Here is a 17,627-nt window from a genome sequence, read left to right on the forward strand (position 1 = left end):
ATTTTTTTTTTTTTCCAGATGCAAGGGACCATCAGACGTGAAAAGAAATGAAAATCGAAAAAAATCAAAAACAGTCCGGACTACATTCTTCGTGATTTGGCACGGAATGCACCATATGTAAATTTATATACGTATGTTTGACCAGGCGCATGTACGCCGATCATTCAACTGGTAAGGCTGCTGATTAATTGACGTTACATTGAGAGGGGACTTCGGGAAGAGAATCTCTAATTGACTTTAATTACCTAGGTTCAATGCTCAATTAAATTTCCTAACTGGCTGTAAATTCTACCCTTACGATTTTTCAGCTTGTGTATTTGAAGAGCAAAGAGAGACGAAGAAAAAATACTACTGCATTAAATGCTCCGAGGTGAAGAAAAACAAAAAACAAAACAGAAAAAAAAATGAGATTTTGTAGAGAAAATATCGACTAAGAAATGATGATTTTAATTCCAAAATATGTGACAAAATTGAAAGAAATTCAATAAATACAAATAAGAATCACGAGTGAAATTATGCAATTATTTTAGAATTTTTACTATAAACAAATATTATAAATTGCTTGAATTTATTTGCATAACTCTCTGTTTTGTTACATGTCCAACAAATTTTTTGACGCATTTTTATCGAACCTCTTGAAAGACGTGAAAAATCTTCTTTTTTTTTCCACAACTACAACGCTTTTACGTAAAATGTAAATTATGAGACTCGAGAAGAAAACAAACAATTGAGCGTTATCAAAATGTTTGAATTGAAATATAGGTATATTTACAATTATCAGAGGTTGGGATAATACGATCGTCGATTTATCATGCCCTGCATTTTCATTCTTTAAAAGGAACAGCCACAATTATTCATTTACATGCAAACGATGCAAGTTTGTTGTTTGCTAATCTAATCCAAAGATACAATTTTGAGACTCGTTAAGAACCGGGAGAATCTCGCATGCAAGCTGATTAATCGGTGACTGCAATCATTGCTTCAAAGAAAACATTCGGCTTGAAGGTGGGTTAACAATTATGGTGAATGGGGGAACAAATAGCGAGTAAGAAGTACTTAGCTTATCTTAAAAGCATTCCACACTTTTTCCTCTGTTATAAACTTCTGCTTTTTAGTAAAAGATTCTTATTACGTGAAGTTCGTAATTGAAATTGCAGAAGCCCAACGTCACGATGTTATTTTAATTTTTTTTTTTTACCATCTAGTTCGTTCTTGTTCCTTTATTTTATCATTTTTTTTTTTTCTACAGAATTGGTATCGTCACCTTTTTATTACTTTCTTGCATCTTTTTTTCTCTCATCAATTTTTGTCCTAAATGGACGAGGTCTACAATTTTCAACCGAGTGAGACTATTTTTGGAGAAAATCGTGAAAATAAGATCAACGGTTTGAAAAATATAATTTGCAAAGATTAAGAATCATTAAATTTTTACATTAAACAGTTAACTACATCAAAAGATTACATTTTCCCAGAATATAAACGGCGACACGTTTCTGAGTAATATTCGTTAATTTGAATGGGTAAATTTCAGAGCAAACCAAAAAAACTCGAACCTGCTGTAAAAATAAGCAATCAAGCCAACAAATTCTTGAATAATGAAAAAAAAAAAGGTCTTCTTTTACTCCGAGTGGAGAAAAACACAAAATAATAACGAATGAAATGAAAAATCCAGAGGTCTTAAACACGTTAATCTCAAGTAATACACACCGTGTTTGAAATGTAGAATTCACGATGCGAAAATCAAACCAAAACAAAAAAAAAAAAAACTCACCAAAGTCTTAACGTTGACATTAGACAGCTCGTCTTCGTCCGCAGGCTGCTCAACCTTTTCCACGTAGTTCGAACTGATTTTTGTACGCATGTTTGAACCGTCTATGTTACCGTTCTAAAAACACACACACTGAGCATGCCGATATATCTAGCTTGGGAAGACTCGGAGGAAGGGTTTATTACATAATCTAGTATGTACAAGGCGAATTTGTAACGACTGAATCGCTAGCAGTTTAATGCGCATGCGCAACGATTCGATAGAAATTCTTTGCCAGGTTGACCAACTGTCATAATTTCAGACGAGAATCCGCTGCGACGTACGTAACGTGAAAAATTTTGACAGCTGTCGGTGCTCAACACAACCACTAATGACAACCATGAAAGTTTTGGAGGTTATGATCGTAACGGTTGGTCATCCTGTCTAACAACTGCTTTCGGATTGTAGCGCATGCGCGTCAAATTTCAACAGTCGACCGATCGTTTGATCATTAGAAATTCACTCTGTATGTGTAACAAGCAAGATTGATAAATAAAAGCGAAATTAAAAAGGAAGTAAAACATTGGAGGAAAATGAGCGGTGAGGCTCAAAAATTGAACGATTCGCATGAAATTTTTATGACTGACAAAATTTTACGAGACGAGTATTTTTCAGCCAAAATTTGGATCCTAGATTTTGGTTCCGATCGCTTTAAGGATTGGTGTTTTTAAAAAAGCACCGTGCGTCTGAATTTCTTCTTTGCTACCAAAATTTGTTGACGAATCCATAGCGATTCTTGAAGCGTAAGAAACAGACGCTGCGATCCGAAACAGTGAACTTATCATCGGCTATCGAATTACGCGACATCCTTGGAATTGAAAATATTAAGCTAAGTTTTCAATTAAAAAATTAAAAATTATTTTGATATTAAACCTTGGAAAAATCAAAGAAGGTATATTTAGGAGAAATTTTCTCGCGATGGTAAAGTTTATTAATTAAATATCATGCGAATCTCAATGACTAAATTTCAAATTTTTTTTCAAGCAGCTATGAAGCTACGCTTAGATACGTAAAAGCGCTTAAAACGATCCGGCAAACTCACCACCGAGATGTTTTCCTTCTCAGGATCACTCTTCTTGCTTTTCTTGGTCTTCTTTGTTCGCGGCGTGAGGCCAGTCGAAACATCGCTGTTCGCGACACCTTCGATTTTCTTTTTCTTCGTCTTCGTTGTCTTCGTGCTTTTTCCAGAGGTAGTCGAGCTCGTCACGACGGAACTTGTCGTTATCACTTCCTCCCGGCTTTCAATCTGCGAATTCAGATTTCGAAATTACCAAAAACGGTTCTCAAAATATCGGTCGATATTTCAAATTTTTCACAAAACAACTCTCGAGACGATGATTCTTATCCAACGATCGCTTCAGCCAACGTTTTAATCTCCATTTTTATTGGATGAAAGTATCGCTGTCACATTCCGACTATATAACGAAATTTTACCGTATCGGATTATATTATTAAGCTCAGAATTTAAAATTGCCGTATCTCGTATCAGTCTCCTGTAATTATTTGCGCAACGGGTAAAAATGTGAAGCGAACGTGAGACAGAGATAAGCTGACACCTGCCAAGTTAAACGGACAACCGACTTTGCAGCAAGAATATCATAAGAGAAATCTGCATCACTTTTCGAATATATATATATATTTACAATTAATAAACACAATGTTTTCATGTTCTCTGCCCAATGTCAGGTTTCGTTTATCGAAGAGTTTCCTGTATTTTCTATTCTACTGTTTCGGAAAAATTGTAATCTCACATTTTTGATTCTTTCTATTCTCCAAATTGGTTATTTTGTATTTTAAATGTCATCAAAATCATCGATGCTGGAAGTTTCTTTTTGTGACACGTGAAGAGTAAAAAAACACGTCGCATTTAACGGTCGTTGACATTGATAAATCGATAGGATCTACGTGTACTATGAGTACTTTTCGTTATCAGTCCTCAAATAATATCGTAAAATAGTATCGTATATATATATATAAGTATTTCAACACACCACGTGGCCTACAATCTGTCGTGTGTCAAATTTGCAGTCCAAGAATCTAAAATTTTTGCTCAATTATGCTTTGCGATATTAATAAATTGTAGAGAAAAAAAAATTGAGTTGATAAAAATGTTCCAGTGGTCGGAAAAACTGCATTCGAATTTCAATTCTGAAACTATTTGTTGATTTGAGCGAGTCAAATACAGAAAAAAAAAAAACGACAACAACAACAATTACTCACCCAGGTACTATTCCAAGAGATATATACCAATCGACAGCAAAATTTCACCACTGACAATGAGTAAACGATAATCCAAGTGGTATGACAGTTGTTAATTGTCAAGTAAAATATAACCTACTTAATCGCTATCTCGTGTAGTGTGTCCGAAACTGTAAGTAATAGCTGTATCTATATTTCATCCATCAATCTAATGCACCCGTAAAAACTACAGAGTGACCCAGAAAAAAAGAACATCGGCCAGATTTGATACCCGAGAGTGAAAAATCTGTACGCTTTTGATCGATCTTTAAGATTGTTATTTATTTATTTTATTTATTTTTTTTCTTTTTTGTTAAAAAATAGAAGAACCAACCGTTGATTTTGCACTTAATTTCTTAAGAATCATCGCGAAGTAGCCGAACAGAGTTTTTGTTTCGAAATTTTGATTTAAAAAAAATGTTCGATCGGTTTCTTTTTGAGATTCGGGGTGAACCGTTTCGAACTAGAATAAAGTTGGAGTAAATTAATTTGACCGATTAAATGCTGTAATTCATTGATGTCGAATGAAAATAATTTCATTAGAGTGTGATTCGATATTTATTGATTTAAATTGACAAGGAAATTACTGATTAGTTACAGGGTGAAAGATTGGAACGGGTTTAACGATAACCATTAAATTACAAGTTATTGCTTTAGAATCACAAGCGAGCTTGTCGCATGTCGGGTTTATATCCGTTTTATTGCTGGTATGCAACGCAGTTTAAACATACAGAAACTATTCACCTTGAAATGCTACAAAATGTGCGTTCTAGCTTGTCCAAGATCTGTTTCATAACAGTTTTCTTTTCTTTTCTTTTATTTTTCTTTTTTTTTTACAAATTCGAAACTGTATTATAACGTATTTTGACGATGAAAAGACTCCCGATTGATTCCTTCAATGGAAACATGTGATTTACGTTGATTACAGATAGAAGTTCTTCGAGTTTATTATTGAAGCTATGGTAAATTGGTGGCGATGGAGACTGAAATCAGCTGAGCTCTTTGGGTGATGGATTTTGCATATTTAACGACAGAAATGAAGCAGCCTGTATAAAGTGAACGGCCTTTGGTCAAAACTAGTTTAAGGATGTGTCGGGCGTACGGCAAAGTGAAAGAGTTCATCAGGCAGGAAATATATTGTGATGAGATCACGAGTGTAAATTGAAACTCAAGTTAACTGACCATGACGTGAGGTTTATTGAAAAAAATCTCTTCTCAGTGTGAAACGAACGAGGGATCCTAAACTGAGAGTTCAGTTATTATCATAAGTTTGCAATCATTAGAAAGCGTTGGACAGAGAATATTAATCATCTGTAGTTTAAAGAAACCCGTAAATAAATCGAGTTCAGATAACTCTTGTCATAAAACTATCTCCCAGTTTCCTACTAAATACAGTACAGAGTGCGATACGTACAAATTTATTGATAACTGAGCTTTTGGAAGGTTAAATCTCAAAAAAAAAAAAATTTCAGAAAATTTCTTTACGAACAAAATCAGCGAAAAATATTCACGTAAATTGGATCAAACTTACGTTCCAATGTGATTAATGCAAATGTTATGAAATTATCGACAACCTTGGAAATATTTTAATTTCTACATCAGCAATAAGAGAATCGGAGATAGTTCTTACGAATACAACAAATTTCATAGATTTTGTTCGCTAATTTTTTTCTTTCAATTCTCCTCAAATAACTCACCTGGAAAGACCGAAACGTCACCGGTGCAAATCCTACAAAACGATTAAAAATAAAACTGTATAACCGTAATGGCGATCAACGGCAACTGCACGAGCATAACATCCTGAATCTGTTGCACAATTCGTTACAAAGTCTTCGCTTTCACCAACATTACAGTCAAGAGACTCGAGTCAAAAATAAAAAGAAGTAAAAAAAAAAAAAAGTCACAGCATTTTGCAATAACGAGTCAAATCATTCCGTATAAATGGTATTAGCGTATAACAATATACACGTGACCGACTCAGCGATATTTTTGCCGTAAAAATCGAATCCGATTACAAACAATTATGTTCGTTTAATTATTCAAAAAATCAGCAATTCGTCGATCGTCGCAATCAGCTACAACTCGCGACGTTACACGTTGTACAACGGAACGAAAACTAGGGGAAAACTTGTCGTTTTCAATTTTTATTTATTCATTTAATGTTTTTTTTTTTTTTATTTCAATCAACTTACATCCGTATACACCGCTCGTGCCGCGTTTTTGACCGGGAATCGCCGAGCGCAACGTGTTACCTGGACCCGATTTACACTGAACTCGCGAGACTCGACACGGAGAGACCGAGAAGCGGAAAGGGAGGGGGAGGAGGAGGAGGAGGAGGGGGGGGGGGGGGTCCGTGGCCCCCGTTGTTCCACGTCACGAGTCACCCGACCGATTAAAACTGTGCCGAACCTGCGCGTCTAGCGGTGCGCCGATAATGCCGCGCCCTGATTGGTCCTCTTTTCGTCTTTCACTCGTTCGTTGACGTTTTGTTGTATTTATTTTTTTTTTTTTTTCCTGTTGCTCTATTCAATAAGGCCCAACTAGCGAGCATCGCTCGGACTACTAGCTGTTTTTTTTTTTGTACACTATGGTACAATATAATATACAATCTTGATTTTCGGTTTTTACGATTTTCTCGAGATTTACTGTCTGTGTGTTGAATAAATTGTCAGGTGTACGGAATGGGGGTGAAATATTCCGAGGAAACGAATGCCGTTGTTTGTTTTGTAGAATTATTATCATGTTGCGAGAAAAGGGCGAATTTTAAAGGAGGCAGAAAAATAAAAATTCAATTTCTGAAACGTAGGTTCAGGACGTCCGAACGTCGTAGAAAAGGTTTGTCTTTACTCTGGTAAAGGTATCTCGAATCAATGGTCTTATTTTAACGTGAACGGGTTCTGTTTGGGCATCTGGGTGATGCAACGTAATTGTATCTAAATTCAACCTAACTCGCGTGTTAAAGGTGAGGTTCGGCAAAAAAGAAACCCGATACAGAGCGCACCTCAGGAATGAGAACGTAAAAACTATTCGATTGATTGAACCGTTACGTACAATGTAATTTTTTTTTTTTTGATAATTTTGATAATTTTGATAATATTCAACGATAACAATTTTTACCAGGCACAATGGATATTTGTCTTAATAATTTTACTGTATTGCAGGTTAAGTTATACCGTTTGGCCTTGTTATTATTATTTAGGACTCCAATGGGAACCGAGGTCCTTGATTGGCTTATTGCTGACGATGCAAAAACGGAGTGTCTCGTAGATTTATCATGCCGCAATTCAAAAGCATAGCTACGAAAAAAAAAGAAAGTTGTAAAAAAAATGTCTCTGACTTTGGAGCATGTTTCATCACTCGAGTAAATCGTTTCTATAGAATTTTTAAACAAATTATTGCAGACGGCTGCTTGACGATCAAGTTAGGATAAATAATTAGCATTTAAAATTCAGTCGATTTTCGCATTTTCCCTACACATGCGAATTTTGATCGCGTAACTTTGGTACAAAGGTCGAATCTTGAATTTTCAGGACTTATACGTTCCAGCTTCTGAATCAAAAATTCGTGCAAGAGGAAAAACCATTCGAAAACGTACGTTTTTATCAAGTTTAGATTGTCAAACGGTGTAGGCTGCAGCCCTGCAGCGTCGGATCGTTGGAGAAAGTGAGAAACGAGCACAGACCAAAATTGTCCAGATCTCACAATCGCTATGCGTGGGCGTAAGTGACGGAATGATATTTTCGTTTCAAGCGAGTGTCGAAAATTGGCTGGATTGAAAATTACCTTCAGTTTTTAAAAATCGGGTGAATGATTTGTTTTGTGAATGCCGAGGGCCGAATTAAAACTCAAAAATGTTATAAAATAATGCAGTATCGATTGTCTGGAAATTTTTATGCTTACTTGAAATAATTGCAAGAAAATCGGACAGGAAAGTTTGGTCGATGATTTCGTTTTTTGGTATCTATTTCAAAGCAACGGCGGTTGGTTCGCATTACCGATACTCTATATATTCATCAGATTGCTTTAACATCGCGAATAGAGTCAATCGATTGCTTACGAAATCGTCGAAGACCGTTCAATATTATTGTGCTGCGCTAATGGATTCGCGTTTCGAATTTCAGATTCTTGTTTAAACATACGGTAATTTGACGACCGTTTTCACTCGTCGTTAGCAAAGACGTTGAACGTATCACTTTTGTGGAAGACTGCGAGGAAATTTGAGGACAAAACCGTTAACAGAAAAATGAAAGATTTGTTATTTTTATAAAGCAATGACAGTGAATTGATAATATCATTCTTGGCTGAAACTATAAACAACGTTGTAAGAAAATTTGGTTTATAAAAATTATACGTGATCATAGGTGAAATTTCAGCTTATAAAAAGTGCATGTATTTTTATAAAACTTGTTTTCTTTCACTTCTTTTCCCTTAAATGGCCCAAGTTTCGAAAGTTGTCGATACTGTGACGTTCGCTCGTCCGTTTGTACTAATTTTCACGTCATTGGAACAGATACTTAATATCTACACCTGTTTGTGATGAGCATAAAAATTGTTGGTCAGTTTTTGATCGAATTGTTAAGTACATATAACTTCTTCATGATTTTTCGAGTGATATAGACTAAATATTTGCGTCTTGTCCATTTGCGTATGATTAGCTGCACTTTGTTTCGAATAACATAGAAAAATTGTACCGAAAATTCGATAAGAATGATTGTTGAAAATGCTTCAACGATCGTGGAGAAAAATATTCGTAAATGGATCGTAAAAAAAAAAAAAAAAATGAGAGAAGTTACATTTTTTTCACAACCAAACGCACAATATTTGAAAAATAATACTTTTCAAAAAAATTTATTTGCGTAAAGAACTCAATTTTTGTACACAATATAGGCATGAATCAACATTTGAAACAATGACATTTCGTGTGGAATTTTCAATACGAAAATTTTGCGAACAAATTGAAAACACGTGCAGAGAATCCGTTGAATTTTAGGAGTAAATACAGAATTCAAAGAGGATCGAAACAAGAAGATTCGTTTCCGTTAATTTCAGGGTTGCAAATTTTTTAATGAAAAAGTAACGCATTAACCATTGCTTTTTCAATTCATAATGGAAATGATTTCCATTACAACATTAAATTTAATGATGTAGTTGAAATAATTTCCATTAAAACATTAAATTTAATGTTTTAATGAAGACACTAATGCAATTAAAAACGTAATGCATTATTTGCAACCCTGGTTAATTTAAAAAATTGCAGAAGAAATTACCGAAGATCATCGAAAGAACTCCAGCCTTCGACAAATTTCCCTGAAAATTTTGTCTACTATTTTTCGGATAATTTTTCATACTTTTTCAGTCAACATTTACACGAGGACATAAAATTGCGCCGGAACAATATTACAGAGACCCTATGAAACGTGACATAATCCAAAGATGCGAGTTTGAATTGAGTAACGAAACATAGAATCCGAAATCAGTAAAACACCGTGTTCATTTCTAAATATCGATAGTTGCGTTAACATAACGAATTTCAACAACGGATCGGAATCCTAGATCCTTAAAGACGAAAACAACGACATGAGAAAACCACAAGTGATATGGGATGAGCAATTAGTATTAACAAATAAAAACAACGACACTTACATGAACATCACACTTGTTAGAGACATCGCTTATTTCGTCATCAGGAGTAGCTAAGGGAGCAAGCTGCCGAAGGTCAACCTGAGCGTTCAAACCGTCTGGAAGGTTAGTGAGAGCGAGGTTAGATCCAACGGAATCGACTCGAGCGCCCTCTTCCGATTTCGGGGCTTCAGTCGCCTGTTCGACCGTCGTCCAGGACTCGAATTCCTGTTCACCATGATCAGGAGCCTCGCTGAAGCAATTCTCAGCGTATTTGCTCTCGGTGAAAACACGGGGCGATTCATTGTCCGAAGGGGTCTTTTCCGTCGCCTGGATAACCTCGACTGTGGTGTCATTCGTCTTAGTTGGTAGATCCTGAACGACCTCTGTGATGGTGAAAACCGGCATCGTCTCACCTTCGAAGACATCGTGATCGTCGACATTCCGACCGTGATCCCGGGTCTCGTGCTCCTCCATTTCCCGCAGGACCTTTCGTTCGAACTCCAGAAAATCACGAGTGCTCGATATCTCGAAGGACTCGGACCTCTCCACGTTCAGATCCGACGACTTCGATATTATCTCCTGTACCAGCTCTTCGGCGGCAGCTTTCACCGCGTTTCTCATCGCCTCTTCAGGATCCTCGAGTGTATCAACGTCGTCACCAACCTCCTGAAGGGTTTCCTGCTCCGACGAAACTTCCTCCGTTATCAAATCGGTCTGAGAGTCCTTAACGGGTACGATCAAGTCGGGATCCATGACTGTCCTCGTGTTTCCTGGATAACAAGCGAGAAGATCAACGGAGACGTTCTGATCCCGGGACGCTACGGAATCCGCGTCTGATCCGAGCTGCGGTAAACTCTCGTCGAAGTTGTCCGAGAACTGACCAATCTGCATCGTGTCCCCGGACGATTCCGGATTCGACCAAGTGTCGAGTAGCTCGTTGGTCCTCGAGGACGAGTCCTTGGACTCTGTGTTTAGGCGACAGAATTCCTCGGTCCTCTGCGAGTCGGCTCGTTCTTCCTTCTCAGCTTCATCCACGATCGTTGGAATCAACTGCCCGACCTCGAGCTCCCGGCGATCATCTCCATCCACTTCTTGGTGGAGGTTGTCTTGTGTCACTGTGGCGTTTGACTGTCCGGTCACGTCTGCGACAGTCGTTTCTTCGGCGTTTACCGATTGGCCGATATCCGTTCCAGCGGTTTCTTTGTTCGTTCGGGCTTCGCTCACCTCCGCGAACTCAAAGTCCGGCGGGAAATTTCCGTTTTCACTGACTAACCCGGCCTCGGTAAGGTTGTGGTGATTCATCTCGGCGATTATGAACTCCGAGTTTACGTCCCGAGGACTCGCCCTCGGCTCAAGGACTATCTTCGTTATCTCCGGCTGACCACCTTCGATGTAATCTGTCGCCTCGAACGCTGCGTCCTCACCGGTTTCCACCATTTCCGTCGTCGAGGATATTCTCAAGGCCAGTTCGCTCTCTATAAGCTCCTGCAAGCTCTTGTCGTCCACGCTGATCTCGTTCTTAGCGCACCCGTTGTTCGCAAGGATTAACTCTTCCTCCGACAGTGTGATTAGTTGGTTGTTACTGCGGGGTGTTATGCAGGTTTCTAAGTCTAGCAAACCGTTGTTAGAGCTAACACCGCACGCTTCACTCGTTTTGTTACTACTTACTACATTTATCGACTTCTTTGACGCCACCTCCGCCATTTCTTGCTTATTTTACTTTTATCCTTCCGCTTTTTCTCCCTTCGATATCTGAAACACAAGTAATTTTCAGTTAGGGCTCATCGGTCTAGAACTGTTTTTAGTATTTTTAATCAAGAAATCGCGTCAGTCCTCTTGACTCGTACTTAATTAACGACAGTTAGTCACCTGGATTTGTCGAATAGTTCAGATCAATCGAATTCGATCGATTCACACCTCTGTCTTTCGATTTCATTTAACATAGAAAAAAAAACGACAACTGGAAGAATTTATTTTGACAATAAAATCCGGATTGAACCATTCGTTGGTTACATTCGACTAAAAATTCGAAATAATTCCCAGAAAGTTTTTTCAATATCGCGGCCAGAAACTGTCAGGACTTGGAAAAATCCCATGGGTTGAATCGGAAGAAAGTGCAGGTCGAGTTCACGGAGAGCGGTTAAATCTGATGCCCGGACGTTTTTCAATATCGGCTGCGGAATCTCTCCGAAGTTTTAAATCACGGAAGATATTGGCATGCTTGCACTCTGAGAGCTTCTGAGATAGATGGATATTTCATCCACTGACGCATCGGCGCCACGGAAATGTCGGAAAAGGCGAGAAAACGTTCGAAGATGGGAGAAAAGTAAAGCGACTGATAAAAGTCTAGACGGCGGAGAGCGAGAGAGGTTTTATTTTCATAAATGGCGAATTCTCTGGCCGAGAAAAAAAAAAATTCATCAGATTCAAGGAAATGACGCGCATCTGAAATTAAATTCCTTAGCTTTCGTGAAATCCGACAATTTCAACTAAAAAACTCGACCACGGAGTTTCTTTTTTTTCTGACTACAGTATTACGATCAATTTATTTACAGAATCTATAGAAATTAACGAATATTGATAACTTTCAACGAAATGTTTTGAGGAACGCCTTTATATTCTTTGTTATAGATCCGCGGCCCTTGTCGAGATATTTCGATTATCACAGACTGTAAATATTGTTTCTGCCTATCTCCACAGATTAACAAAGCCCGGAAGGCGGTGTGGATTGATCACCGGAAACACGGAGACTTATCGTTAGAAATCAAACATTCGATGCGAGAAAGTTGGACGAGATTGATGGAATTCTTAGATTATACAATCTTGAATTACAGCGGATTCGGTATTGAGGTAAAAACAAAATTCAATTATTCTTTTTACTTTTTATCGATATCTAAAAAATTTTGTGATATTCAACGATTTCAGAACTGCTGAATTGTAACTAAATTAATTTCATAGCTATTGATACGTCAATAACTTAACGACACTTGATCATTTCTGTCAATACGATCTTTAAATTCGTTCGAAAAAAGGGAAAAAAATATTCCATTATTGAGCTTCGTGCAATAATATGAGAAAAAAAAAAAAATACAAATTATTACCGACTTGCGAGAAATATTTTTACCGATTCCCAATTCGATACAAACAACGTTAACAAATCATGCAAAATTTCATACAGATCCATGAAAAAACAATGTAAAAAACGTCGAATGAACCATTTTATCCATAAATCAAGGTTCAACGCAAGGTTATCGCACCTTTGTATCGAATTAATTACAACACGATTTTAACGGTAAGAATCATTAGCCACGCCGATATTTTCTCAACGACTTTGAATCCAGTTTTACGTCGCGTTATGTGTCCCGGCAGATAATCATGGACCGGTTTATTTTCGTTGCAGTTTTGCAATCAGCGCACGGAGTGCGAGTATTTGCATATGTATAGGAGATTCTGCGAGAAGCGGGCAATTTTTTCGCGAGTAGAAATTTTTACGACTCAACAGAATATATAAAGTTTGAAAAAGATCCGAAGTTGAATTTTCAGTTAGCTTTGAAACGAGCTATTATTAACCGAAATTGGCCTTGATAAAATGTGCTCGATGTAATTTAACCGCTGTCAGATTATTAATCACTCCACTATTGGACTAAAAGTTTATACGGTTTCTAATATTCATCGCTACCGAGAAAAAAAAGTTTTCCAAAACAGCTCAAGAGAACCTAATTAATTCACTTGCGGTCAACAAACTTCCGTTTTTTATTTTTTAACCGTGTCGTACGGATGAATCATCGTTAAAAATTCGATACCGCAAGTTTTTCTTAATCTCTCATCGAGTAGAAATTTTGCAAACTTTAAAACGAACTTTTCAACATTCAGCATATCGATATCGATACTTTTTCTTTCGTATCGATTTCGAGGCTGAAATATAGCGCCTTAAAGCTCGATCCGCACATGTCGATTAATTAAAATCGCGACGAGTGGCAGTTTTCAGTTCTGATCTGTAAATAAGGAGCGAACGGAATGCAATTTGCGATTGCATCAACGAGACTAAACGGCAGTGACATATTTTCCGCAAAAGGATTTCAGATCTATATTAGACTCCGTATAATAGCGTCTACCTAGATGCATCGCTCTTATACCATTCAATTACACGCCTTCGGCTTATATCATCAACGTGCGTGACTTCGGCTCGTCGTTTTCTCGGTACTTCGCTCCGATTACGGCTGATATCGCTGTTATATCTTCTCGACAGATGACTAACCGTTTATACAGTAATAAACTACAACCGCAGCAGCGACGCGATTGACATTTTTTTTTTTTTAATACAATTTAATCAAAATTTCTGACAAATTAGATCAATTTCTGGCTATTATATATTTATATTTAAGAAAAAAAAAGTCTTGTTTCATTGAATATATTATTTCACAAATATGTCCAGAATTTTTGAACTGAACGTTAAAAGAATTCGTTTCATCTGTTTTTTTTTTTTTTTTTTTTTTTTAATATTTCGAATTATTCGTTCAGAAATGCATTCTAGTTTTTCACAAGAGGCTATGAACCTAACCTGAGGATAAACAGTCAGAAAGATGTGAACTCGAACTATTTTGATTTTCACTACTAAAAAAGGATGCGAATACTTTCCACAATGATTTTTATCAACAATTTTTTCGATAATTTTCAGACGTAAACAGAACGATTGAAACTTTCCTAGAAATAATACAGAATTTTTTACCAACTGTATTAAAATACGAAATATCTGCGTTGATTTTTTTTTCATAAAATTCTTACCGACTTTAAGTTTGTAAATCTACGAAATCACGCAGAGACTTTGTTCAATAAAATTGCCTGAAACTTCGTAAAGAATTTCCCAACATTTCTACGGATTCCTGGTGAAATTTACTGTTACATCGAGAAGTTAAAAATGTCTTCGAACCTTCGTATTCACTGTACAAAGAGGCAAGAGTCGTGCTTATTTGAAAGTGTCTCGATGGGTATGAAGATATATTTTAAGTGGAACATTCAATTACCGTAACATGTTTTTTTTTTTACATCTTCTCTTTTTAATTAATAGCTTTGACATAAGTATGCCTGTGTCAATGACTGGCTTCCAGCCACGAGAAAAGAAAGCACGTTATGGAAAGGAGGAGGCGTCGAATGGACTACGGAGCCGGAATATTCCGGATTGGTGAGTAAAAAGTACTCGAATGCAACGGAGAAATTGTGAACGTTCCGACTCATCGTTTAGGAACGACGAGTCGTGACGTCACCGACAGTCATGTACAACATACGCTCGACCATTGACTTCATTTTTTTTTCAAAAGACATTACAGAAATTATTTCATATCTTTTAAGTCAAACGTTTGAAAAACGATGCTCTATTTTCCAGTAAACGTAGGTTGAAAAAAAAAAGAATGAAAGAAGAAGAACCGTAGGTGAAAAAATTGGAGACGAAAAAATTGATTGAAGTTTGTTTGTTTTTTTTTTTTTTTCCTGTGTACGGATTTTTCGCATTTCGACCAAGTTCGCATCACGATTTTCGCGAAACCAAAAACCACTTGTTTGCAAAATTCGTAGGAGATTTGATGAAAAGTTGCTACTTTTTTTTTTTTTCTTGTCAAGAAATAGTTTCTTTCGTCACGCTTACGGGTAAACTAACAAGAAGTGACGTTTACTCGGTCGGTAAGGACTGACTGACCAAAGGAGTCTATTTAGGAATGTCATTTTTGAGTTTAACGTCTGGTCTGGCATACATGCGAACACGTGGTTCGTATTCGAAAACAATGGACCGCATTATGTGCCCGAGAGCATGGTGTCTGCTCGAAAGGAATGCAGGATGGTGCTTACGCAGCCCGTATTTTCTGCCCAAGCACCATCGTTCATCGATCCGTAAGCCACCGAAGTGCTTTTTAGCTTTCCATAAGATTAAAGACTTCCTACGGTGAAAGAAGAAACTATTAAATCATTAATTTGTGCACTGAGAAAAATTTCATTTGTTACAGTAACTGGAAAAATTCAGTAAAACAGGTATTGTTAGAAAAAAAAAATAACACTGTTTGAATATTGTTGGAATTACGAAAAACGAGGTACGCGTAACCATTTTGCGCTATTGCGGATCCTTTTTTGGTTATTGCAACGCAAAATCAGTTTCTGAAGTTTAAAAATGAAGGTAAAAAATGAAAATAGTTAAGGACTGAGCGGTAACCGGAAATAAAAATTTCTTTCAGTGTGCCGATAAGTCTATCATTATTATTGCTTGTTATCTATATATTTCTAGTGTAAACACTTCGATGAAGCAGATTGTTTTTTAAAGTCTGATCAATCGTTGATAAAACATGGTCTCTTTAAATTTCAATTTCATCAAGTTCAAAAAGCATACTTACTGCAATGTCGCGACAGGTTTTTGGAAACGAAAACCTTTTTTTTTTTTTCGACACCGTGAGTTGCACGAAAAAGTATGAGCCGTAGTAAAAAATTCCACTATTGTGAGAGAAGTTTGATTTTGGTTAATTCTAGTCTGCAAAGAAGGCTAAAGGAACTTCAAATCAATGAAAAATTTATCAAGGATTTAAAAACTGCGAGGGCACCGAACGGATAAAGGGAAAAAATTTATTCAAACAGATGTTGCAAAAAAAAAAAAACATTCCGAATATCGCGAATGAAACAGCAATCGCGGTTGTATCAAAACAAATTTAGACTACGGTAAAAAGTCGATCTAAAAAAAAAAAAAGAAGTGTCGGGATTTTTTACAAACTTAAAATCTTAACCTATCAATCGGTTTCTCAGTTCTTCGGAAAAAATTTTCCACCCATTCTGATAATTTTTTTTCGTCAATTTTACAACGATATCTTAATTGTCGCGGAGATTTTCTTTATTACATCGCAGGGGAGATTTTAAAAACGCGACTAAATCAAACAAGAAGAACCTAATTACCGAAAAACAAAAAAAAAAAAAAAATAATTCATATCGATCACCCTTCAGCATGTAAAAGCTTAAAAATACACGAGGAGCAGAACGAAGTGAGCTTTTTTCACGAGTACGATAAAAAAAGAAAAAAGTTTTTCTCATACAGATGGCGTTCTCCTGAATCCAGCGGTGGGGTATCAGTGTTGCCAACACCCCGGCACCCCACGACGGGGCTAACGACTTGTGAAGAAACTGTAATAAAGTTGAGCCCCAAAGTATTATACACAGAAACTCGAGGAGACAACCAAGTTATTACTCATATTAGCCGTTCAGCTTACAGACGCAACACGTGACGAAGCGACGCCGAGCTCGGCGTAAAACAGCATCTGAACAAACCTCTGCAGGCGATATAACTCACGACCCACACCGTATGTATGGGCCATTCCGTGCCAACGTCGCAATGTTTTGACATCAACGTTAGAAACATCCGTTGAAATTTTTACGGATGATAAGAAATCTTGAGATTTTCATTTTTTTTTTCTGTTCTAGGGTGTAACCGATATTAAAAACCATTTTTTTATTTTTTTTTTTAACTGTATTCCGATAATTTTGGACGTTTGAAAAATCATTATATCATTTCATTACGACGTTCGTTAATTATTATGTTATGTACAAGTTTCAAAAATTCCGAGAAAAATTCCAGAATTCTTCGATTCTCCATAGCAGACGTTCCCGCTTCAAATTGAGGAAAATAATCTATTCTCTTGTCTACTTTTATCTATAGTTTTGCCGAGAAACCGTACGTTGACTTTCAAATTTACCTCGAAGTTTGTTGAAAATTTTCGTAACGATCAAAAGTGCATTTTCACAGGACGAACGAATACTTTTTCAAACTGCTGAAAAATACGACGAAGGAAAACGGTGTATTATTCTATCATAGGAAGAAATTTGAAATGATCAGAGAAAAGTATATTCAATTTGTTGGATCAATAATAACAAAAAAAAAAATAAATAAATAAAAATATTGAATTCTTTCAACTGTAACTACACGTATGAAAAG

At 36.7% G+C, this 17,627-nt stretch overlaps 1 protein-coding gene across 19 annotated transcripts in view; it reads right to left on the reverse strand.

The window, feature by feature from the left end:
- LOC107225925 (probable GPI-anchored adhesin-like protein PGA55) overlaps positions 1 to 17,627 on the reverse strand; it is a 124,078-nt gene that overhangs the window by 43,329 nt on the left and 63,122 nt on the right. For 13 of the 19 annotated variants that reach the window (XM_015666556.2, XM_015666552.2, XM_046730723.1 and 10 more), the window contains exons 3-5: positions 9,689 to 11,419; positions 2,850 to 3,053; positions 1,772 to 1,885 (exon numbers count right to left, since the gene is read on the reverse strand). In XM_015666556.2, coding sequence (XP_015522042.2) covers positions 1,772 to 1,885; positions 2,850 to 3,053; positions 9,689 to 11,371 — 2,001 coding nt within the window. In that variant the 5' untranslated portion in view covers positions 11,372 to 11,419. The remainder of the gene's footprint in view (positions 1 to 1,771; positions 1,886 to 2,849; positions 3,054 to 9,688; positions 11,420 to 17,627) is intronic. The other 6 variants (XM_015666554.2, XM_046730726.1, XM_015666557.2 and 3 more) reach the window with 2 other exon arrangements.

This window comes from Neodiprion lecontei, chromosome 2 (assembly GCF_021901455.1).
Source record: "Neodiprion lecontei isolate iyNeoLeco1 chromosome 2, iyNeoLeco1.1, whole genome shotgun sequence".
Lineage (NCBI taxonomy): Eukaryota > Metazoa > Arthropoda > Insecta > Hymenoptera > Diprionidae > Neodiprion > Neodiprion lecontei.